Raw genomic sequence first — 25,011 nt, forward strand, 5'->3', positions numbered from 1 at the left:
AAAGAGTTTTATTGCATCACATAGTACACATATTCCTAAGAAGAAAAGAGCCCATGTCAACTTTGAAGGTTGAGAGGCTGCTGAGAGAGATAAAAAATGTAGCTACCTGTTTGAGTTATAATTGAAGAACATAAAAAGAAGAGCAATTCTAGGATGGATGCTGAATCCTGTTCATCCAAATGGTGGGACATTGCAGTCTTGATTTGATATTGTCACAGTTAATATGCCAAATAAAAGCAATAGTCGTATGAGGATGGCACCACGGCCAACTCATGGTTTGCCTCAGGAGCTCCTACAATTGTGTGGCTTTTTTTGAAGCAGACAGAGGAGGACAACAAGTTTAGAGAGAGAGAGAGAGAGAGAGAGAGAGAGAGAGAGAGAGAGAGAGAGAGAGAGAGAGAGAGAAGGAGAATTGGTTGTATTGCTTTGAGCAATTCAAGGAAGGGAGGAGGAGAGGAGCTTAAGAAGGGTTGGTGGTGGTGTAGGAAGTGGTGGAGGTGGTGGGAATTTGGAGTTAATTGGGCCTCCTCTGAGTCCCCTCTCTCGTTCTCTGAGACGAGGGGAAAGGTGGCGTCAGACATCACCGACATATATATACTACTACTACTGCTACTACAACGACACCTCCCGCCCTCCTTCCCTCTTTGTAATTCTTACAAGATTACATGTTTATCACAACCACCACCGGCAAGGCGGAAACACATATTGTAATCGAACATTGATTCGCTTCCCGCAGCTGCCAACTTCAACATTTACTACGGTCGCTGCTGCTGCTAAGGATTTGCTACCTCCTACATCTTCCTCGGCGGTAGGAGAATATAAAAAAGGTCGCACCTTTCTGAGGCATTTGAGCTCGGAAAGAGAGAGAGAGAGAGAGGGAGGGATTTCCAAGGTGTATCTTTAAGAGGGACGAAGGGGATCGAAACATGGAGGGGTGGCTGCAGCTCGTCCGGTGCAATCGTCTGGGACTGCATTACACCCGGAAAAGATACTTCGTCCTCGAAGGTAACGCCCTCAATTGCTACAAAGGCGTGCCGGCGTCCGACAGAGAGGTACTCGGGACCCCTCCCCCTCGCATCTCCCCACTGATTTCTTGGTTTGTCTTGTCGTACTCGTTCCGTCCATTTCGTTCAAGAAAAGAAAGAAACATGCGTTTTTGCTTGTTTCGTTTGGATAAAGAACGAGAAAGAAAGATTTTTTAGCTGTTGGTTTGTTTGTTAGGGAAAAAGATGGGATCTTTTAATCTTTTCTTCGATTGGTTGAATACGAAGCGTTGGGTCTGTTGGAAAGAGAGATGTTTGGGGCACTGCTCTTCTTTCTATGATGGACATTTTTGTTTCTTCTTGTTCTTTGTCGGAGTTCTGTTTGATTTCTGATTGTGTTGAATTTAATGTCGCCGAATGGAAAACGGCATTTGCCGGCATTCAAAGGAACATGTGCTCTAAATCCATACGATTGAACAACCAATTCAGAGACAAAGATGCTTTTTTTGTTCTCTAGTAAGTGCCTCTTGATTAATTTCTTGGTTGAATGATATTTAAAGCAAAAGATAACAAGAGGAAGAAGCGCTGTGAAGTCGGAGTTTTGACAATGTTGTTAGAAGTTCAAGTTTGATTATTACTGGTAGCGGAAGTAAGTGTTAGGGTCAGTGTGTTATTGCATGAATCTCTTTTCTAGACTCTTTTCTATCATGTGAAGTTTCCATTTGGATACTGCATAGGCTCATAACTGTTTGACTATTAAGCATTGTATTCATGAAAAGGCATAATGATCATGCTAAAATTCTCATCAGTTCTCATTATGTGCATCTGTTGTACTCTCAGGTTCCTCTAAGAAGTGTATTGATTTGTTCCAGCACGCGTATCACAGACAATGGTCGAGAGAGCATACAGAGAAATGTAAAGGCGATCCCTGATTATCTTTACTTGCAGAACATACTTTTACCTTTTCCAGTTCATTTCACAATTTCAAAATTTTACAAAGCTTGTTTCTTGGTTGTAAATGTTATTGGTTGTTGCCAGGTCTTATATATATTTACCATCTGTAGCACTTCCAATCCCAGCAATCAATTAAAGGTACATGAGTTTGTGCCTAGAGCGACAAGTACCAGTAGTTGGTTCTTGGTTTCTGGTTCTGATTTTGGTCATTTGGCAATGGTCTGAGATTATTTTAATACTGCAGTTGGGCGCAAGGAGCTCTGAAGAAGCAGCTAGGTGGATCAGAAACATAATTGAAGCTGCATTTATGGTTTGGTGCCTTCTCTGGTTGCTTTGATATTTGTTAACATATATATCATAACATATTTTGGTGTTTGCAGGAGAACCCAAACAAAGAAGAAAACAATGTGGCTTGTACAAAGAGAAGACGACAATCCTTTAGGTCATACGTCACTATTTCTTTACATTTAGCTAGTTTCATGTTGGACAATAGTAGTTCAATTTTGACAAGCGTGCTAATCTTATTGGTTCATTGTGGTCATATAAACATTGCTCTCTTGTCGCATGGTCGAAGCTACAGTTTTTTTAGGTTACATGCCCAATTTGTCTAGCATTTAGCAGTCCCTATGATGCTCTACATGCTACAAGTGGCTATTAGATCAGCATCATCATGAAATTTATGAGATTATACAGGAAGAGGAAGAAAATAAGGGGGAAGAGACAATGTTGTGTGCGTTTGGCCTTGTGACTGCATTAGCCTAACTTCCTAAGTAGTGCCTAGACTGTCAAGGAGACCAGCCAATGGACTTTAGGTGGCACATCTAAAAAGTTCAAAAAAAATATCTCAATGACAAAATAACCACCTTATTTTCTTATTTTCTTATTTTCATTCATGTAGTTGACCAAACAAAAAAGGTGCAAAAGCGAGGCCAGATTGTTGTAGCTGTGCCAATAGATGTTACTTCATTAAGAAAACAAAAATGCAATTGCTTGACTATCTATGAAAAATATAATAATTAGGAAGCAGTATCTCTTAAGTCTCAAGTGCAAAAAAGAAAACAGGAAAAGAACAAATAAAAAAATTATTATGTAATTGCACAAAAAGAGAAAGATATGAGAAAGTGACATCAATTATATGACTCAGAAAACAAGAGGATGCAATAATATGCCATGATACAGAAACAGTAACAGCACAACTAAAAGAAATGAGAAGCACTTAAGCACCAGCAGCAGAATTAGTAGCAAATCATGATAAAACACATAAAATAATAGAAATCATTTCAGTGGTAGAAGCAAACGGAAAGGAAAAGAAGAAGTATAGCCTAAAACAAAAAAAACTGAATTTTAAAAAATAAAAGTGAAATGGTGAGACAAAAGATATTGAAATTAAATGAAAATATTGATGGTAGGTAGCAACAAATATAGTTTAACAATAGCAGGAGCAATAGGTCAAGAGATAACTGAAAGGAAAACAAAAAACAAAATAAAGTGAACTTTGATGACAACATGGGTCCAGACCAAAATGCACTGCATAAGGAGAAGGAACAAGAAAATGGAGGAAATAAAAAAGGACAGAAGCTAGACAATGTTTGCATATCATGCTTTCAAGGTTCAACAATATCAATCATGATAAATTATACAGGCTGACATGAGCCAGTTATTTGGTTTTTCGGTCTTCCGTAAGTTTAACAACTGTGAGTGTAGATATGGAAGAAGCATTACATTAACAATATTGAAGTGATGGAAAAAGATTTTTCACAGACTTCAGTCAAATTGGTTATATTTCAGCGTCAAGTTAGATATGTTTATATACATATATATTGTGTCAGATTAAATTATGGATATACAAAACTTTATCCAATATGAAGTTGAAAGTTAAGCTGCTTTGCTTTATGGTTGACAAAATAAATTTAAAATCGGAAGGCTACTTAGTGGGGAATGCCATATGTTATATAAGGGTGGTTTTTAGTAACTTGAAGGTTCTCTGTGTTGAGTGATAGCCAATTCTGATTTATATAAGCTTCAGTTTTCACGTTGAATTGTCCGGAAGGACTAGGATAAAATGAGTTTCGCATAGATCGACAAAAGATTCTCAACCAACATGGGGCTACTTGTTTGGTTTCCTTTAGTTGTTATTTATTGGTTCATATTTATTATTAAGATAGATCTAGTACCTGGACTGTTAAACTTTGATGATCTTTTGTCAAAACAAATGAAACAAATTTTTATTCATTTCTCTCTAGGTCTCCTTTTGTGTTATAAACAGGGTAACAGATCATTATGGCCTTTATCCTTCCATGAGTTGGAATTATTTTGTAGTGGCTACATGAAAGAAATGTTCCATAGATGAAGGTTTGTGGCAGTACTTGTGATCTTAATCTAGGTTGTCTTCCAGACCAGTCTCTGTTAAAAGTTTCAAGATCCTTATGGTGCCAAATATTACGTAGGCTAGAACTGTGCACTCCAGGACATGTGCATACATGGTTCTTTTGTGTCTCATGAAGCATGATGGTTGACTCTAACCTTTGCTTCCTAATGTTATAAGTCAGCTTTTTGTTTTAGGATATATGCTGCTAAAGCATTTGTTTATGCAGTTCTCATTGACTAGTATCATAATATCCAGGTTGAACCACAGGAATGTGAGGAGTCGCATGCACTCCATAGGTAAGCCTGGTTTTATTGGCTTGGTCCGATCTATTTTTCACACAAAATAGTTCATATTATTTTGTCAATCCCTTAGCAGGTTTTATTGGCTTGATCCAATCTCTTTCTACCTAGTTGTTATACTTTCTTACCTTGTTCAAACTCTCTAGATTGGACAGTTCACTCATGTATCCATGCTGATCCACTGATATTTGATGCCATCTCTCCTTCCATGTGGATGATAATTGGCTGTAAAAATGGTAATATCTTGGAATTTTCTTTTATTTTTCTAATTGAAGTTCTAGAAGACATAAATATTTTTTTTCATATAGGCTTACGGCTGTTTAAAGAAGAAAAAGATGTTGGTTCTCCTACCAAGGTATCTATATCACTCCAAAAGAGGCATGATCATGGGTTTCTTGGTGAACTAAAAAAAATTCTACATTCCTCAGCATAGGGATGATCATCCAGGTATGATGGCAGTCGGTGTCATTGATGCATCTTCTGAGGCCATTTTCCAGACAGTGATGTCTCTTGGACAGTCAAGATCAGAGTAAGATTGCAACTTTCTAACTGTCCAGAGCTTTATGTCATATGACATCATGTGTGCTCTTTTATTCGTGCCATGGTGATTTACTATTTGATTCAAGTAAAACACTGGACAGAAAAATTTGCAATTCGACAAAATCATTGCCCTCTGTGATAATATAATCAGAGGATTCTTTAGTCCACAGGTATACAATGCAAACCACAGTTATGTATAACAGGCAGATTTAGAGCAATCTGGTACCAGGTCTTCAAAATTTAAGAAAGCTATGTGACTGTCAGTCAAAGAGGGACGAATAACGGAAATCAAATTCATAATTGAGTCATGCAATTTACTAAACATAGGTTTTACTGTACTTTTTCTAATAAACGAAGCATTTAAATATCTTGCAGATGGGATTTTTGCCTGTTGGAGGGTAATGTGGTTGAGAGCTTGGATGAACACACTGATATTATCCACAAGAAGCTGCGTGGTGATTGGCTACCATGGTTAGATATGGTTTCCAATATTTTTAAAGATTGAGTTGTCTGCTAGTAACCGATCACCTCTTGCTCAATACTATTGGATTGATTTTTCAGGGGAATGAAAAGAAGGGATTTAATATTAAAGCGTTCCTGGAGGAAGGAAGATGATGGAACATATGGTATTGCAATTTATTAATTCTTGAAAAATTTCATGACCAGAGTTTTACCATGGACTAATTATTACTTTTTTAAAATTTTGAACAGTTATCCTATATCACTCAGTGATCCACTATAAATGCCAACCTGAAAGAGGCTATGTCCGTGCTTGTCTTAAAAGTAACGTATGCTTACTATTTAGCAATGAAACTTTGGTGAAGACTGGGTTAAATTGCCATAAGTATGCAAGATTAATTATAGTCAATATTTGAGGTTGTTCTTTGTTCTGCCTGTTGTAGGTGGAGGCTACGAAATATCTCCCGTGAACCAAGGAAAACAATCAGTTGTGAAGCATATGCTTGCAATTGATTGGAAATTTTGGAAATCAAATATGTTTACCTCATATGCAAGTATTACAATGAAGATGCTAGGAAGGGTTGCAGGTATTGTTTTTATCATGAGAAATACTTTTGTGATTTTCCAATAACATATCCTCTATCTTATGATTTCTGATTGTGTGTTGAATGTGAATTTCAATTATGTACTGAGCAGCTCTTCGAGAATTCTTCCGTGCAAAACTTGGTAACTGTGCATTCTCAGATTTCACATTAGATGGTCTGACAAGAGAGATTATATTGCCACAGATTGAGGAACAAATTAAACTAGACATGCAAACAGTGGATGAGAATAGTAAAATTGAAAACTTCGTAGAAGAGTCACAAATGTCTCCTCCCAGACATACTGGAAATGGATCATCAAATCAACTGAATGATGCAGCTGATGAATTCTTTGATGTTCTTACTGAATCAGAGTATGATCAAACAGAAAACTATTGTCCTTCTGATGAAGGCATGCAATCCCAGGTTAGACTTTTGTCATGTGATGTTTTTTTGCTGGAAAGCAGATAATGCTTCTCTACCATTCTATTTTTGTTCCTCGTCCACCTCTCTGGGAATTAGTAAATATTGAGATTTTCTGATTTCCTTCTCAAACAGATTAATTGTTCGATCCATTTAAACCTAGCATCTATGTCCCTAGTAATTGTTCGTACTTTGTAGTTTCTTTTTGGGCTTGGCTGTAGTTTAATTTGCTGACCAGAAGTAATGAAAGAAATCCAAATCAGCCGTGATGAAGATAATGATGTAGTTATTGATTTAGTGATTACTAGCACAGGTATGGTGATAACTAGGAGGTGCTTCATGCCATCCATATGCTATCCATACAATGACACAGTGAGTTCTGTGCTTCATATCTTCATGCCACATCATGCTGTTGCTCATATGAATTTCATAGATATATCCATAGTGATACCCTTCCCATGTTCTGGTTTCATGCTAAAATAATAAATTCCATGTTAATTATTATTGACTGCCATGGTCATATTTTATATACTTGAACATGTTGAATGCAACTTATCATGAATCTCATCGAGTACTTAAAGGAATTGAGCTGCTATTGACTGGTAGCCTTGGACCATTCCAAAAACTGACAGTGTTCACTGAAGATCTAATATGATATGTAAAGTATATTGCATTAGTGACCTAGAGAAGTCTGATAGAAAGATGAATGCCTCGTGGTTCTCATGTATGTAACTGCACTTTAATCTTTGATTGTAAAAAAGTCCAGTTTATTCAGTATTGAAATGATTCACTTGCAAAACTTAATGGCTATATAATTCCTGATCACATGTGGTACATGTTTTGTGGGCATTCACAAGCATCATGTACTTGAAGATCAACCAAGTAAGATAAGTTAATTGTACATTTATGTTATTAGACTGCACATATCTTAAACCATGATGGCTGAAATAACAATGTTATATACTCCAGAAAATTATGAAGTTGCACAAACATGTTTTCTTGGTTCATGCTGCTCTCTTCTTGGGAAATCATGTTATTTATAGCATGATATTTTTTTTCTCAGTTAATTCAGGACCAATGCCAAGACAAGTTACCTACAACTGCAGTTTTCATAAAGAAGTTGCATGATATCACAGGTTCCACACTATTATTTTAGATTTTTATGAGACTGATATCATTGTTTTATCCTAATAGTTGCTGTTGCATTTTATGTAATTTACTTGTTATTTCTATGCTGAATTAGAAGATGAATCTATTGGAGATAGCATGCCATGTAGCTATGGGACCACTCTTCCAAAAGATCCAAGTTGTAGAATGGCTTGTAGTTGGGCAATGGCAGATCCTTCTACATTCGCAATTCGTGGTGAATCTTACTTGCACGACCATCAAAAGGTGCCTATTTAGTTACATGTTCATATTGTTTCACTTAAAACTGAAGAAATGACATGTTCTTTGCTTAAAATTGCTAGGCAATTGGCGAAACTTAGTGCATGATCATCACATGCTTAAGACTACATTTTCCTAGCATCAGTTGGGAAATAACTTAAGGAATTCTAAATCTTCTGCAGATTCCTTTAAATCTTAGGTTTGTGGTTATTCTAATCAAAGCAGTATCATATAAATTAAGTACCATCATCCTTAGTGATCATAAATTGAGAGGATACCATTGTTTTATTTTCTGTTTGATAGTCAATTACATTAGTCAAGATCATATTTCCTTGGGAAACAGAAAATCCAAGTAATGTGCTTGAAAATTTGTTTCCTTCAAACAAATATTTGGACAAGATGAGAAAGCACTCAAAACTTTTGGGCTAAAGATATCAAAGTAATGCTTACCTGTAAAATATTGGCCACCCAACTTTTCCTGCTTATCAGCATATGCCCCTTCTTTGTTCACATGCTATGATTCAGTGATGATCCCTTCTTTCAGAACACTATTTTGGAACTCAGTACTGTCAGTAGCTGTCAGCTACCTGTCCTCAACAAGGTCTGAAATATATGATCATTAGCTAAGCAGCTGGAGGCTTAGGGGATTATCTAGACTGTCTTACAGTTTAGGCAGTGATTTAGATCATCTATTCTACACACACGATAACTTATGTGCACTCATGTGTTTACCAGTTCTTTTACACATCAAATTGCCATTATCAAAGCCTCCTCAACTTTAGACTCATAACAGAACTTCCAAATAATGCACATGATACCACTTATCATCACACACATTAAACAACAAGAAGGCTTTCCTCTCTGCATGCTCAAAGCATTCAATCACATCCTACAGCAAGCACCACTAGTGTGCACTATCATCATTGAATTGTGACAGTTCTTCTAGATTCGTCTAATATAACATGCTGAAACTTGTTATCACGTATGTTTTATGAATTTGATTTGTTGCAAGAGTATTTATCAATTTAACTTTTATGTAGGTAAAAGCCAATACTACCTTGATGCAGATGGTAGCTGCTGATTGGCTGAAATCAGACAAGCGTGAAGATAATCTTGGTAATCGAACCGGGGGGATTGTTCAGGTATCTCTAGATATCACTTATAATACACAATAGTTATACTCTTATTGGAATTTCTTTGTCATAAAAGCTAAACTTTAAATCTTGCAGAAATATGCAGCACAAGGTGGCAGCGAGTTTTTCTTTGTTGTGCACATGCAGGTATGTTACTTGATTTTTCTAAATTCATGGAGGTGATACCAGTCTCCTGTGCCAAAAAGTAAATCCTTAATATCCATGTTTCTGATCATAGTCTATGCAAATAGGTCCCAGGTTTGACCACATACAGTCTAGCTTTATATTATATGATGGACACTCCATTGGAAAATGTTCCCTTTCTTAAAAATTTTGTGAGAGGAGATGATTCATATAGGAACTCAAGGTTTAAACTAATCCCATGTATATCAAAGGTATGCACGCATGCTATCATCTGTTTGGTTATTATAATTATACATAATTTTTTTCTTATATGTTTGATTTTTTTTTTGGTGCTTCAGGGTTCATGGTTAGTGAAGCAAAGTGTCGGTAAGAAAGCATGTCTAATCGGTCAAGCGCTTGAAATCAATTATTTTCACGGGAGCAACTACATTGAGGTAAGCTTACATATGCTGCTAGCTACATCAAAGTTTCGCACAATGCCAATTAGAGCTTTTTGCATTAGGTAATTCCCTTTTGACACTAGGGAAACATCAAGGTGTTTACAACTGGTACTATTGAGTTATAAATGAGAATATGATATCATTAATGCATATATTTGTTGACAACTTCTGCATATGTTGTGTTATGAGTGACTCTAGCAATCATCCATGGAGTGTTTGTTGATTCATTATACTCGCTGGGCATGATTCCCATTGCAATTTAAATCATCAATTCCCATTTCAAAAATTAATGATTAAGATCAACAAATGCAATTTCAGGTACTGATCAAAATCCATGAATGTAATTTCAGATATCAAACCTATGCCGGTCCATGGTCGGACTAGTATAAGTTTGGTCCAATCTAGTGTATCTACACATGGTATTCTAGAATATACCATGATAACGAATGCTGAGGAGGAGGGAAAAAGAAGAACGGAGATAAAGGAAGAAGGGAGGCGGTGGAGGAAGAGGAGGAGAAAGTGTACCTGCAAAGAGGTCCATGGGAGGCAGTAAGTGTGTTGGTGGCAGTGAATGAGAGCTGGCGCGATGCTTTGTGCATTGAAATGGAGTGGAGGGCTCATGATTTTGATGCTCCAAACATCGAAATGGAGAGGATATATATATATATATATATATATATATATATATATATATATATATATATTAATTGGACCGAACCGAATGGCCTGAAATGGGAGTGGTCCATGTACTGGATAATTATCGGTACCAATTTGTTTGGGCAAAATCGCAAACCATGATTAAGAATTTCTTGGATCTATTCAAATATTAGCAACAGAAAGGTTACTTGGATAAACTTTATTGCCAAAAGCATAAGCTTTAACCGTCAAGTCTAGATGAAAACCAAACTTAACTGTTCAAAATTCTTGGAAAATAGCTATATTTAGTAATATGTGTGGGTATTTAACCTATTGCTAAGTTTAATTCTCTTGGATGGTTGGAAACTAAAATTCTTGGAGCCAAAGGTAATATTGCTACTCAAAGATGGTGTGGGAATAGTGGGTGCATCCAATTTAGGTTACATGATGTAATGCAGTATGACCTGCAATAATCTTTGCCAATATGTGGTAGAAATGTTTTTCCTACCTTATTAAACAATCTAAGACGACATCCATGCATGTACTGTAAAACTGGTTAAAAATGTCGTCTATCTAAGCATGCCTCTTTTTTCTTCAAATGATCATCACCTTGAGAATATGTTACAAATCCTCTGAGATGGGATGACTTGATGCACATTTTAAAGGTACTCCATCTTGGATTATTATTTCTAGGAGCTTATACTTTGTATAAATGTGAATATCCAGCTCGCGATCGATGTTGGTTCATCATCAATCGCCAAGGGTGTTGTCAGTCTCGTTGTTGGTTACTTGAATAGTTTGGTGATCGAAATGGCATTCCTGATTCAGGTATGCATTCTTTCTTATCAAATTGCCTGGATCAGGTTATATATGTTAATTTGGCACCAATGTCAGATCATGTCTATGACCAAAGAAACAAGCAACAAAACAATCAAAAGTTTAATTTGAATATGATGAAACTAATATTCTTCAAGGCATGTGAGGAGAAAAATAATTTTCTTTTGCATCAAAAACCTTTTCATGTTGGTAACATGCAGGGTGATACACAAGAAGAGCTTCCAGAGGTCCTTCTTGGAACTTGTCGGTTGAACCATCTTGATATCTCCCAAGCTGTTCAGATTAGTTCATGGTGATATTAAGATGAACTTGTTGCCTAATTTTGATTTTTTATGAGATTTTATTCCATCAAAAACTTGGCTAGGTATGTTTATTCTCATCGTTTTGTTGATTGGCAGATCAATTTCATTGGATGATTCTTCCTAACGGTGTCAAATCAATGTATAATTTCCTTTAGAATCGTGGGGGGGAAAGACAATGTTGAATACGGAACCCAAGGATTTTTGATGTTCTAACTTCACTGAAAAGCAAATGATGAAAAAAGCTTAAAGTTCTCGAGCAAGCAGGAGAACTACATTAATCCTGTGCTTGTGAAGAAACGTGATGTTCTGCAGCTGCTGGCCACAACTTGTCTATCTGACAATGTTCTCCATCCTCATCTCCGCAAGGTCTGTTGTGTGTTTACACCAAGACCCAGTTGTGAACTTGGAGCATGTGATTAGTTTGTCATACAATGCATGCTTGATCTCTTCCTGCTATGTTTGACATCATCAGGAAGTCATTCACATATATGAATCTCTATCTTCAATAGCTGTTCAACTGTGCCTCTGGTTGTTGGCACACATCTGCCAGCCATTTTGCTAAAACCTCAGAGATTGGATTCATCTGTGTTGTTTGCAAACTGAAGTTTTCAGAATCCCTGCTTGCAAAAACTTGTCCTTTGGAGGAAGATTAAATTGGTCTTCGGTGCCGGTCTCAGATTAGATTACATTATGAAGATTGCACTAAATGCCTCTCCTCGATGCTGTTATTTATTTATTTCTCGTAAGTTCACATACTTTTTCAAGTCAAAGTCAAGTTCCAAAAAGTCTCAAGAACTTGACCCCCATTGGTTTCAGCCACTCCACTGAATGGCCAAAAGCACACTCTATACGGTTGTATCACCCCCTTCATCAGTCTTTAGTATAGGTTCTATTAACTTCGTTAAATTTAAATTCTTAATTTAAAATGTTTATGCTAACAGTATATTCATCGGTATCCTTATAACTAAATAAATTGGTATAATATTGTTAAATCTCGGATTTTGATGATGAAATCAATTGATGTGTTTGTGATCTAATGAGCGTTTTGAGTAACCCAGGGCTAACGTCGATCAGAAAAGATAAATTGATTAAAGCAGGAGAAATCGAACATTGGGCCGAAGCAAATATGTCAGAAGATTGGACGTCGGGTCGGAGGAACGGTCGACGTATTGGCAGAAGGCTTCGAGCTGTGAATTCGGGTATCGAGCCAAGAAGATCAGACATTGCGCCAAGAAGATTGGATGTTGCGAGAAGACAATATGCCGATTAGGCAATACACCAAATGAGAGGATGATGCGCCAAAGGATCGGACAGCGCCGGATGAACTAATGAAATGTCGGATAACAAGAATTCGCTTATAATCGATTATATCTAGATCGAGTTAGTTTAGAGTCTAATTGAGTTGGTTTAGAATATAATTAAACCAACTCAATTAGGGGCAAACTAAGTGTTGGGCCAAATAAAAGGCTCAAATAGTGACCAAATATGTGAAACTGTCATAGCATAGTCTCCGAGACTATGTCAGGCGGTGATACCGCCAGTTTAGGCGATGGTACCGCCCAGACACAGTCTCCGGGAGACTATCAAGCGGTGGTACCACTAGACTGGGCAATGGTATCGCCCAATGTTAGGTTGCAGGCGGTGGTACCGCCCGTACCCCGAAATCTCAGGGATTTAAATCTTGGCTCCAAGTTTTGAAGCCATTATGGGTCTATAAATACCCCAGTTATTCCTGCATGGAGTAGGAAGAAAGATTGAGCAAAACTCTATTGTAAACCCTATTAGAAAGTTGAGTTCCCTCATCCTAAAGCTTAGAGAGAGTTCTAAGGGAGGTGTGTGAGGGATACCTTATAAAAGAGGATGGTAAAAGGTTGTCTCCTGTGAAAAGGAGAAGAGGGGTATAAAAGGGTAGTTGGTCTTTGCCCATCGAAGGAAGATTGCTAGTGGATGCTGGTGGCCTCTACAGAAGAGGAATTGGTGGAGTGGATGCAGGTCACAACGACCGAACCACTATAAAAATCTGGTTTGCATTTCTTTTGAGCAATTTACTTTAAATTGCAAACTGCCTTACTTATTTACTTTCTTATTACACTCTTCCGTACGCTTTTAAAGTTTAGCATTTCTGATATTGGTTTTTATCGAACGTACGAAAATTTCAGAATCGATGTAATTTTATCCGCTGCACTAATTCCCCCCCCCTTTTAGTGCCGACTCGTTCCTAACAATTGGTATCGGAGCCTTATTTTTCTCATTTGGTTTAACACCAAAGAGAAATGACTCTTTTCGGCTTTCAAGAGACTCACTCTCTCATTCGTCTTCCCATGTTCAATGGGACGGACTACACATATTGCAAAATTCGAATGAGAGTTTTCTTGCTTTTGTTGAATCTCGATTTATAGAATATAGTCGAATTTGGTTTTCAAATATCTTCTCTTCCAATGAACAATTGGAATGACTTGGAGAAGAAGACTTTTTCTTTAAACAAAATAGGCTATGAATGCCTTATTTTGTGCCTTAGACAAAAATAAATTTAATCGGGTTTCTATTTGTAAAGCAGCTTTTAACATTTGATATATACTTAAAATCACACACGAAAGCACTAGTAAAGTTAAAGATTCGAAAATCAATTTTTTTATACATGATTTTGAATTGTTTCAGATGGAACCAAGCGAAACTATTATTGACATGTATACCCATTTTATGGATATTGTCAATAGTTTTAAAGCACTTGGTAAAAGTTTTTTGAATTTCAAACTTGTTAATAAAGTTTTACGTTCACTTTCTAAAAATTGGGATTAAAAAATAATGACAATACAAGAATCAAAGAACTTGAACTATTTTTTGATCGAAGAACTTATTGAGTCTTTAATGACCTATGAAATGAATCGTATGGTACAAAATGAACTTGAAAACAACATTCAAAAGAATAGAAAGAATTTTGTACTTAGAACAAAAAGGGACCACTCAAGCGAAAGCTCAAGTAATGATGAACTTGAACTTCTCATAATCAAGCTTAAAAAGTTTTTAAAATAAGAATTAAAAAACAAAAATAAACTTAAAAAGAACGTAACTACTTGCTATGAACACAAGAAGAAGGGAGCACTTTGGGTTGAATCGAGCTCATCCGATGATGAGGAGCAAACTGATGAAGATGAAACGACGAACTTCGTCTCAACGGCTCTAGACGATGAGGTAAATGACTCACCCGAAACCCCCTTAATTTATTTTGAAATTACTTGATGCATTTCATATGTTATTTTTAAATTAGTATATAAAATATAAAAAAATAAATAAATAAAAGGGGATCATGCTTTTCTTTTTCTAGCTAATTTTTAAAATAATAATAAAAATTACATATTTTATGATAAAGGAACAAAATGTTAGATTTAAATCTAATGATTAATCCTATGTATATTTTTAAGAAAAAATAATGTGTATCTAAATTGATGATTTTCGATTGTGATTAAAAATGCTTCATGTTTAATGAAATCATGCTTGATGATTTAATGATGTAATGAAAATATTAAATGTTTTGATACCATGATTGATAATTTTATTCTATGCATGAGATTTTGAAGTTATATATGATGATTTTTGTGATTTTTTGGTCTTGATGATTTTTATGACATAATTTATTTTTCGATCCTGAACGTTAATGCATGTTTTTATTTGACATAAAAAGAAAAAGGCATGTTTGTATGAAACAAACAACTTAAAATAAAACACATAAAAAAAGAATACATTTTCCATCTCTATCTTATTAATTTTTCAATAAAAGACTAATGAATCCATGTATATTATGTTTTTGTGAATCTCTTGGACTATGAAAATGAATTTGAATGAGTTTTATCGAAATCATAATTTCTTATGATTTATAATATGAAATCTTTTATGAATCAAGATCTCTTATTTGATCTCTTATGTTTCTCTTTGCCATTTGCTAAAGAGAAAAATAATCCAATTCATGATCTTGATTTCTCGATATTTGATACTTAAAATCTTTCTATGAATTAAGATCATTTTCTCCTTATTTCTTTTTGTAATTCACCAAAAAAAAAGGAGACTTATCCTAACAAACCATGATATGCTACTTGATATCTTGAAAATTTATGACAGTTTTGTTATGTATTTCTTCCCTTCTTCGTTCTTGTTTACAATGACAAAAGAGAGAAAGAAAATCGCTAGCATCTCAAGAGATTGATAAATCAATTAATATCATTTTGAATCTCTTATGATTTTAATGATTTGATGATTTGAATCTAAATGAGATTTTTCCAATCGAATCATGAACCTTCTCTTGACTTCTTAACTTAAGATTTTCTTTTATGAATCAAGATTTCTTACTCTTTATTTTCATATGATTTTTGCATTTTGAGAAAATTTTCTATATGAATCATGTCTCTTGGTATTCATATAATCTTATCTTTCATGTTATGATTTTTATGTATAATTAATTGTATTCATGACGTGTTTATCTCATCATTTAATTAATTTTTTTTGATATTCTTCATGTGATTTTTTGAAATGATGCATGAAATACTCATGAATTTATATCGATACATACAAATGAGAAGTTATGATCATGCATCGTAGGATGTAATGTAATTTGATATTTTGATACTATAATGATTTGAATTATTTATGATTTGAAATGATGCATGCAATACTATGATTTGTTACTAAAATAATATATCATGAATGCTTGAGTATCATCTATGATCTAGCCATAGTGATGATTTATCTTTGGTATCATGCATAAAGTAAGGATGATATGTAAGCTTTTAAAATTGTATATATTTTAATTTAAAACTATAATGATATACAAATGTATTGAAATAAGATTGATACTTTACCTTTGTCATAATTTAAAAATTATTATAAAGGGAAAAAAATTACAAAATTATATTCTTCCCTCCTTTTTGACAATGACAAAGGGGGAGAAAAATTGATAACTTGTTATCATGAACATCTCAAAATTTTGCTAGCTTGCATATTCGAAAATAATGTAAAACTTGCCAAAGTTGCTAGCTTGCATGTTGCAATATTTGTAAAATTTTGCTAGCTTACGCTTTCCAAAGGAAGCAAAAAAATCATATTTCTCAAAAGAAAAGAAAGAAATTGTTATCTTAAACATCACTAAAAATTGCTAGCTTGCCTATCTTAAGAAGCAAAAATATAAACTTGCAAAATTTACAATCTTGCAAATCTTTAAAATTAATGATGATTTGGTGATTATGCATGTTGTAAAGTAATGAAAAAATTTGCTAGCTTGTATGATAAAAACTTACATATTGTAAAAATTGCTAGCTTGTAATCGAAAGAGGAGCAAAAAGTAAGTTGGTATCTCAAGAAAAGCAAACATGCTAAACTTGCACATCTCTAATCGTTGCTAGCTTGCATGATGATAAAACTTGATATTATATGAAACTTGCTAAATGCACTTCTCCTTTTTGTTGATGTTAAAGGGGTAGAAGTTATGATAATGATCATGCATGGAATGATTTATTGTAACCTTGATTATGAATGATTTTATGATGCATGCAATGATATGATAAATTGGTAATTTCAATACTCACGTTGCATGCAATGTTGAAATACTAAGATTTCAAAGTTTCTATCAATATGACATAATGATAGGGGGAGTTTATTTAAACTCCAGGAGTTTATTTAAACTCCAGGAGTTTATTTAAACTCCGTCATCAATTGGTTGTCATCATAAAAAAGGGGAAGATTATTGAATCTCGGATTTTGATTATGAAATCAATTGATGTGTTTGTGATCTAGTGAGTGTTTTGAGTAACGCATCGCTAACATCGATCAGAAAAGATAAATTGATTAAAGCAGGAGGAATCGAATGTTGGGCCGAAGCAAACATGTCAGAAGATTGGACGTCGGGCTAGAGGAACGGTCGATGTATCAGCAAAAGGCTTCAGGCCATGAATTCGGGCATCAGACCAAGAAGATCAGACATTGTGCTAAGAAGATTAGATGTTGCAAGAAGACAATATGCCGATTGAGCAATACACCGAAGGAGAGGACGATGCGTCGAAAGATTGCACGAAGCGTCGGAGGATCGGACGAAGCATCGGATAAACCAATGATATATCGGACAATATGGATTTGCTTGTAATTGATTATGTCTAGATCGAGTTAGTTTAGAGTCTAATTGAGTTAGTTTAGAATGTAATTAAGCTAACTCAATTAGGGGCCAACTGGGCCCAAGTTTGGGCTATGTTGGGCCAAGTGGAAGGCCCAAACAGTGACCAAACAGATGAAACCGTCATGGCACAGTCTTCGAGACTGTGTCATGTGGTGGTACCAACCAAACACAGTCTCCGAGAGACTATCAGGTAGTGGTACCGCCCAGTGTCAGGTTGCAGGCGATGGTACCGCCCGTACCCTGAAATCTCAGGGATTTGAATTCTGGCTCCAAGTTTTGAAGCCATTTGAGGTCTATAAATACCCCAGCAATTCCTGTATGGAGTAGGAAGAAAGATTGAGCAAAACTCTGTTGTAAACCCTATTAGAAAGTTGAGTTCCCTCCTCCTAAAGCTTAGAGAGAGTTCTAAGAGAGGTGTGTGAGGGATATCTTGTAAAAGAGGGTTGTAAAAGGTTGTCTCCTAAACCCGTGAAAAGGAGAAGAGGGGTGTAAAAGGATAGTTAGTCTTCGTTCATTAAAGGAAGACCGCTAGTAGATGCTAGTGGTCTCTATGGAAGGGGAATCGGTGGAATGGATGTAGGTTACGATGACCGAACCACTATAAAAATCTGATTTATATTTTTTTGAGTAATTTACTTGAAACGGTAAACTGTCTTACTTGTTTACTTTCTTATTACACTCTTCCATATGCTTTCAAAGTTTAGCATTTCTGATATTAGTTTTCATCGAATGTACGAAAATTTTAAAATCGACGTAATTTTATCCGTTGTACTAATTCACCCCCTCTCTTAGTGCCGACTCGTTCCTAATAGTTGGTATCAAAGCTTTTTTTTTCTCATTTGGTTTAACACCCAAGAGAAATGACTCTTTTCGGCTTTCAAGTGGGTCACTCTTTCATTCGTCCTCTTATATTCAATGGGGCAGACTACACATATTGAAAAACTCGAATGAGAGTTTTCTTGCTTTCGTTGAATCTCGATTTATAGAATATAGTCGAATTTGGTTTTCAAAGGTCTTCTCTTTCAATGAACAACTCGAATGATTTGGAGAAGAGGACTTTTTCTTTAAATGCAAAGGCTATAAATGCCTTATTTTGCACCTTAGATAAAAATGAATTCAATCGGGTTTCTATTTGTGAAACAACTTTTGACATTTGGCATACACTTTAAATCACACACGAAGGCACTAGTAAAGTTAAAGATTCGAAAATTAATTTTTTGATACATGGTTTTGAATTGTTTTGGATGGAACCAAGCGAAACTATTATTGACATGTACACCCGTTTTACGGATGTTATCAATATTTTAAAAGCTCTTGGTAAAAGTTTTTCGAATTTCGAACTTGTTAATAAAGTTTTACGTTCATTTTCTAAAATTTGGGATTAAAAAATAACGGCAATACAAAAATCAAAGAACTTGAACTATTTCCCAATCGAAGAAATTATTGGGTCTTTAATGACCTATGAAATGAATTGTATGGCACAAAACAAACTTGAGAACCGCCTTTCAAAAAATAGGAAGGATTTTGCACTTATAACAAAAAGAGACCACTCGAGCTAAAGCTTAAGTGATGTTGAACTTAAACTTCTCACAATCAAGCTTAAAAAGTTTTTAAAACAAGAATCAAAGAATAAAAATAAACTTAAAAAGAATGCAACTACTTGCTATGAACACCAGAAGAAGGAAGTACTTTGGATTGAATTGAGCTCATCCAATGACAAGGAGCAAACCAATGAAGACGAAATGACAAACTTCGCCTTAACGACTCTAGACGATGAGGTAAATGACTCACCCGAAACCCCATTAATTTATTTTGAAATTACTTGATTCATTTCATATGTTGTTTTTAAATTAGTATATAAAATACAAAAAATAAATAAATAAAAGGGGATCATGCTTTTCTTTTTTAGCTAAATTTTAAAATGATAATAAAAATTACATGTTTTATAATAAAGGAAAAAAATACTAGATTTAAATATAATGATTAATCCTATGTATGTTTTTAAGAAAAAATAATGTTTATCTAAATTGATGATTTCCGATTGTGATTAAAAATGCTTCACGTTTAATGAAATCATGCTTGATGATTTAACGATGTAATGAAAATATTAAATATTTTGATACCATGATTGATGATTTTATTCTATGTATGAGATTTTGAAATTATATATGATGATTTTTGTGATTTTTTGGTCTTGATGGTTTTTACGACAAAATTTATTTTTCGATCCTAAACGTTGATGCATATTTTTATTTGGCATAAAAAGAAAAAGGCATGCTTGTATGAAACAAACAACTTAAAATAAAACATATAAAAAAGGAATACATTTTCCATCTCTTTCTTATTGATTTTTCGATAAAAGACTAATGAATCCATGTATATTATGCTTTTGTGAATCTCTTGGACTATGAAAATGAATTTGAATGAGTTTTATCAAAATCATAATTTCTTGAGATTTATAACATGAAATCTTTTATGAATAAAGATCTCTTATTTGATCTCTTATGTTTCTCTTTGCCATTTGCTAAATAGGAAAATAATCCAACTCATGATCTTAATTTCTCGATATTTGATACTAAAAATCTTTCTATGAATTAAGATCATTTTCTCCTTGTTTCTTTTTGCTATTCGCGACAAAAAAGGAGACTTATCCTAACAAACCATGATATGCTACTTACATCTTGAAAATTGATGACTTGAGTTTTGTTATGCATTTCTTCCTTCTTCCTTCTTGTTTACAATGACAAAAGGGAGAAAGAAAATTGCTAGCATATCAAGAGATTGATAAATCATTTAATGTCATTTTGAATCGCTTATGATTTTAATGATTTGATGATTTGAATCTAAATGAGATTTAATCATGAACCTTCTCTTGATTTCTTAACTTGAGATTTTTTTTTATGAACCAAGATTTCTTACTCTTTATTTTCATATGATTCTTACATTTTAAGAAAGTTTTCTATATGAATCATGTCTCTTTGTATTCACATGATCTTATCTTTCATGTTATAATTTTTATGTATAATTCAGTGTATTCATGAAGTGTTTATCTCTTCATTCAATTAATTTTTCCTGATATTCTTCATGTGATGTTTTGAAATGATGAATGAAATTCTCATGAATTTATGTTGATGCATATAAATAAGAAGTTATGATCATGCATAGTAGGATGTAATGTAATTTGATACCATAATAATTTGAATTATTTATAATTTAAAATTATGCATGAAATACTATGATTTTTTGCTAAAATAATGTATCATGAATGCTTGAGTATCATGTATGATATATCGATAGTTATGATTTATCTTTGGTATCATGCATAAAGTAAGGATGATATGGAAGGTTTTGAAATTGTATATATATTAATTTAAAACTATAAGGATGCACAAACATATTGAAATAAGATTGATACTTTACCTTTGTCATAATTTAAAAATTATTGTGAAGGGAAAAAAATATAAAATTATATATTTTTTTTCTTTTTGACAATGACAAAGGGGGAGAAAAATTGATAACTTGTTATCATGAACATCTCAAAAATTTGCTAGCTTGTATATTCGAAAATAATGTAAAACTTACTAAAGTTACTAGCTTGCAGTTGCAATATTTGTAAAATTTTGTTAGCTTACGCTTTGCAAAGGAAGCAAAAAAATCATACTTCTCAAAAGAGAAGAAAAAACTTGCTATATTGAATATCACCAAAAATTACTAGCTTACTTATCTTAGGAAGCAAAAATGCAAACTTGTAAAATTTGTAATCTTGCAAATTTGTAAAATTAATGATGATTTGATGATTATACATGTTGTAAAGTAATTAAAAAATTTGCTAGGCTATATATTGTTAAACTTGCATATTGTAAAAATTGCTAGCTTGTAATCGAAAAAGAAGCAAAAAGTAAGTTGGTATCTCAAGAAAAGCAAACATGCTAAACTTGCACATCTCTAATCATTGCTAGCTTGCATGATGATAAAAATTGATATTATATGAAACATGCTAAATGCACTTCTCCTTTTTGTTGATGACAAAGGGGGAGAAGTTATGATAATGATCATGCATGGAATGATGTATTGTAACCTTGATTATGAATGATTTTATGATGTATGCAATGATGTGATAAATTGGTTATTTCAATACTCATGTTGCATGCAATGTTGAAATACTATGATTTCTAAGTTTCTATCAATATGGCATATTGATAGGGGGAGTTTGTTTAAACTTCGGGAGTATATTTAAACTCTATCGTGAATTGGTTATCATCATCAAAAAGGGGGAGATTGTTGAATCTCAGATTTTGATTATGAAATCAATTGATGTGTTTGTGATCTAATGAGCGTTTTGAGTAACGTAGGGCTAACGTCGATCAGAAAAGTAAAATTGATTAAAGCAAGAGGAATCGTACGTTGAGCCGGAGCACACATATCAGAAGATTAGATATCAGGCCGGAGGAATGATCGACGTATCGGAAGAAAGCTTCGGACCGTGAATTCGGGCATCGAGCCAAGATGATCGGACATTGCACCATGAAGATCGAATGTTGCGAGAAGACAACATGTCAATTGGGTAATACACCGAAGGAGAAGACGATATGCCGAAGGATCGGACAACGCCAGATGAACCAATGACATACCGGACAACAAGGATTCGCTTGTAATCGATTATGTCTAAATCGAGTTAGTTTAGAATGTAATTAAGCCGACTCAATTAGGGTCAACTAGGCCTAAGTTTGGGTTGTGTTGAGCCAAATAAAAGGCCCAAATAGTGACTAAACATGTGAAACTGTCGTGGCACAATCTCTAAGACTATGTCAAGCAGTGGTACCGCCAATATAGGGTGTGGTACCGCTAGTCTGAGTGATGGTACCGCCCAGACATAGTATCTGAGAGACTGTCAAGTGGTGGTACCGCTAGACTGAGCGGTGGTACCGCCTAATGCAGGTGGTGGTACCGCCCTGTACCTCGAAATCTCGTGGATTTGAATTTTGGCTCTAAGTTTTGAAGCCATTTGGGGTCTATAAATACCCCAACTATTCCTGCATGGAGTAGGAAGAAAGATTGAGCAAAACTCTATTGTAAACCCTATTAGAAAGTTGAGTTCCCTCCTCTTAAAGCTTAGAGAGAGTTCTAATGGAGATGTGTGAGGGATACCTTGTAAAAGAGGGTTGTAAAAGGTTGTCTCCTAAACCTGTGAAAAGGAGAAGAGGGGTGTAAAAGGGTAATTGGTCTTCACCCATTGAAGGAAGACCATTAGTGGATGCTGGTGGCCTCTATGGAAGAGGAATCGGTAGAGTGGATGTAGGCCACGATGACTGAACTACTATAAAAATCTGGTTTGCATTTCTTTTGTGCAATTTACTTTAACCTGCAAACTGCCTTACTTGTTTACTTTCTTATTATACTCTTCAGTACGCTTTCAAAGTTTAGCATTTCCAATATTGGTTTTCATCGAATGTACGAAAATTTTAGAATCGACGTAATTTTATCCACTGCATTAATTCACCCCCCTCTCTTAGTGCCGACTAATTCCTAACAATTATTTTTTTATCCATATTTTCTAACAAATGTTTAGTTTTCTGAGGATTAATTTGAACATGTTCAAGTCGATATAAAAAAAGCTACACTTGTCCTACCTGTGTCCAAAACAAAATCCGACACAATCTATGTGGCCTCATCTAAGCTTACGTTTACGTAGCGTGCTAAATTCTCAACTTGCACAATGTCTATGTTTTTTTTAAAAAAATATGATATACTTATGTTATCGATTTTAATGTTAAAATATATATTTATATTATACATAAAATTCTTTAAAATTTTAATTAAAATATATAAAAATATTAATATCTATGTTAAGTATATTTTATAATGAAAATGCATAGTCCTTCGACTTAATAAGCTTAAGTGTGCTAAGATTAAGTCATGATAATAAATATATATACGGTGATTATAAATGATATTTGAATTGTGACAAATCTTAGGTGATTCATAAGGCTTGAATAAGTTTAATCATACCTAAAGTATCTTAAGTAAATTTGAGGTTTAAACATCATATATATATGAAAAATAATGGAAGAAGTAATAGATAATTAAGAGGAGAGAAAATAAAAAATATTAAGATACATCAATAAGATTGAAGTATGAATTTATATTAAAATATTATTTTTATCAAATCAAATTAGACTTAATTAAAGTTATTGCATTACTAAAATTATATTGGTAAAAAAAGAATACAAAAATTGAAATTAGGCTTGTCGTAAAAAAAAACTTGAAATAAACCATAAATCTCAAGACAACCTCTTAAGCACCTCTATCCAATTTTGGTCTCATCCTCCTGTTGAATCTCGGATTTTGATGATGAAACTAATTGATTGTGTTTAGATGTTTAAAAGCATTTTGAGTGATGCAGGTCTACTCGATCAGGATTAGACATTTGACGCAGGAGGAATTGACGTTGCACCAAAGGAGATCACGTCGGATATTGGACGGTAGAAGGCTTCGGACGTTGGGCATCGGGCCAAGGAGAGCGGAATTGCACCAAGGATATTGGGGTTACGGAGGTCAACCACCGATTGGGCAACAAGCCGCAAGAGAGGACGATGCGCTGAAGAATCGGACGAAGCACCAACCAATGACGTGCCGGGCAACAGAATGTCAATTCGCGTTGTAATAATTGTCTAGATCAGAGTAGAGTTTTAGCTTGTGTGTGCAGGATTAACTATGATAACGATGAAGACATAAAGCGAAACAAAGTGTCGGAGTCAAGCGCGAAGGATTCGTTGCGAGTTCGAGAGTTCGACGGAAGTCCGAAGGTTCGTCGGGAATGCTGTCGGAACTAGCCGAGAATGAGTAGGGAGCTTGCCGAAGGGTTTTTCGGAAGCTCGCCGAAAGGTTCGTTGGAAGTTCGCGGAGCTCGCCGAGAAAGATCAGAGCTTGCCGAAGAAGCTCGTTGGAACTCGTCAAGATCAAATCGTGAAGTCCAGGAGCTTGCCGAGAGTCCGCAGAATGGTTTCCGAGAGTTTCTCGGAAGAACGCCGGAAGTTCGCCGGAAGCTCGCCGAAAGAAGTCTTGACTTACGGACTTTGTAATAGCTTAGAAAATGTCTTTAAATTCATAGTTAGCATGTTAATTAGGGTTAGGATTAGGTGTTAATCCTATAACCCAAGTAGGGGCCAATTAGGCTCGAGTTCGGACTGGTTTGGGCCAAGTTTAAAGCCCAACCAGTGAGCTGAAATAGTGTAGGCGGTGGCACCGCCCAGAACCCGAGAACTGAGGGTGGCACCGCCAGATTTGGCGGTGGCACCGCCCAGCACCCGAGAGGTCCAACGGTGGCACCGTCGGACTGGGCGGTGGCACCGCCAGTACACTGTCA

At 34.9% G+C, this 25,011-nt stretch overlaps 1 protein-coding gene across 1 annotated transcript; it reads left to right on the forward strand.

The window, feature by feature from the left end:
• Positions 1-421: 421 nt before the first annotated feature.
• On the forward strand, positions 422-11,631 carry LOC135604883 (protein ENHANCED DISEASE RESISTANCE 2-like). The gene is made up of 22 exons (XM_065094536.1): positions 422-1,052; positions 1,824-1,898; positions 2,022-2,075; positions 2,182-2,247; positions 2,321-2,379; positions 4,561-4,601; positions 4,751-4,840; positions 4,913-4,959; positions 5,033-5,133; positions 5,520-5,615; positions 5,706-5,770; positions 5,856-5,927; positions 6,047-6,190; positions 6,300-6,610; positions 7,671-7,743; positions 7,824-7,999; positions 9,034-9,135; positions 9,223-9,273; positions 9,378-9,521; positions 9,609-9,704; positions 11,073-11,174; positions 11,384-11,631. Exons 1-22 carry the CDS (start codon positions 927-929, stop codon positions 11,477-11,479), a joined length of 2,187 nt encoding a protein of 728 aa, XP_064950608.1. The 5' UTR covers positions 422-926; the 3' UTR covers positions 11,480-11,631.
• The last annotated feature ends 13,380 nt before the right edge of the window (positions 11,632-25,011 follow it).

Source organism: Musa acuminata, chromosome BXJ2-2 (assembly GCF_036884655.1).
Source record: "Musa acuminata AAA Group cultivar baxijiao chromosome BXJ2-2, Cavendish_Baxijiao_AAA, whole genome shotgun sequence".
NCBI classification, from domain to species: Eukaryota; Viridiplantae; Streptophyta; class Magnoliopsida; order Zingiberales; family Musaceae; genus Musa; species Musa acuminata.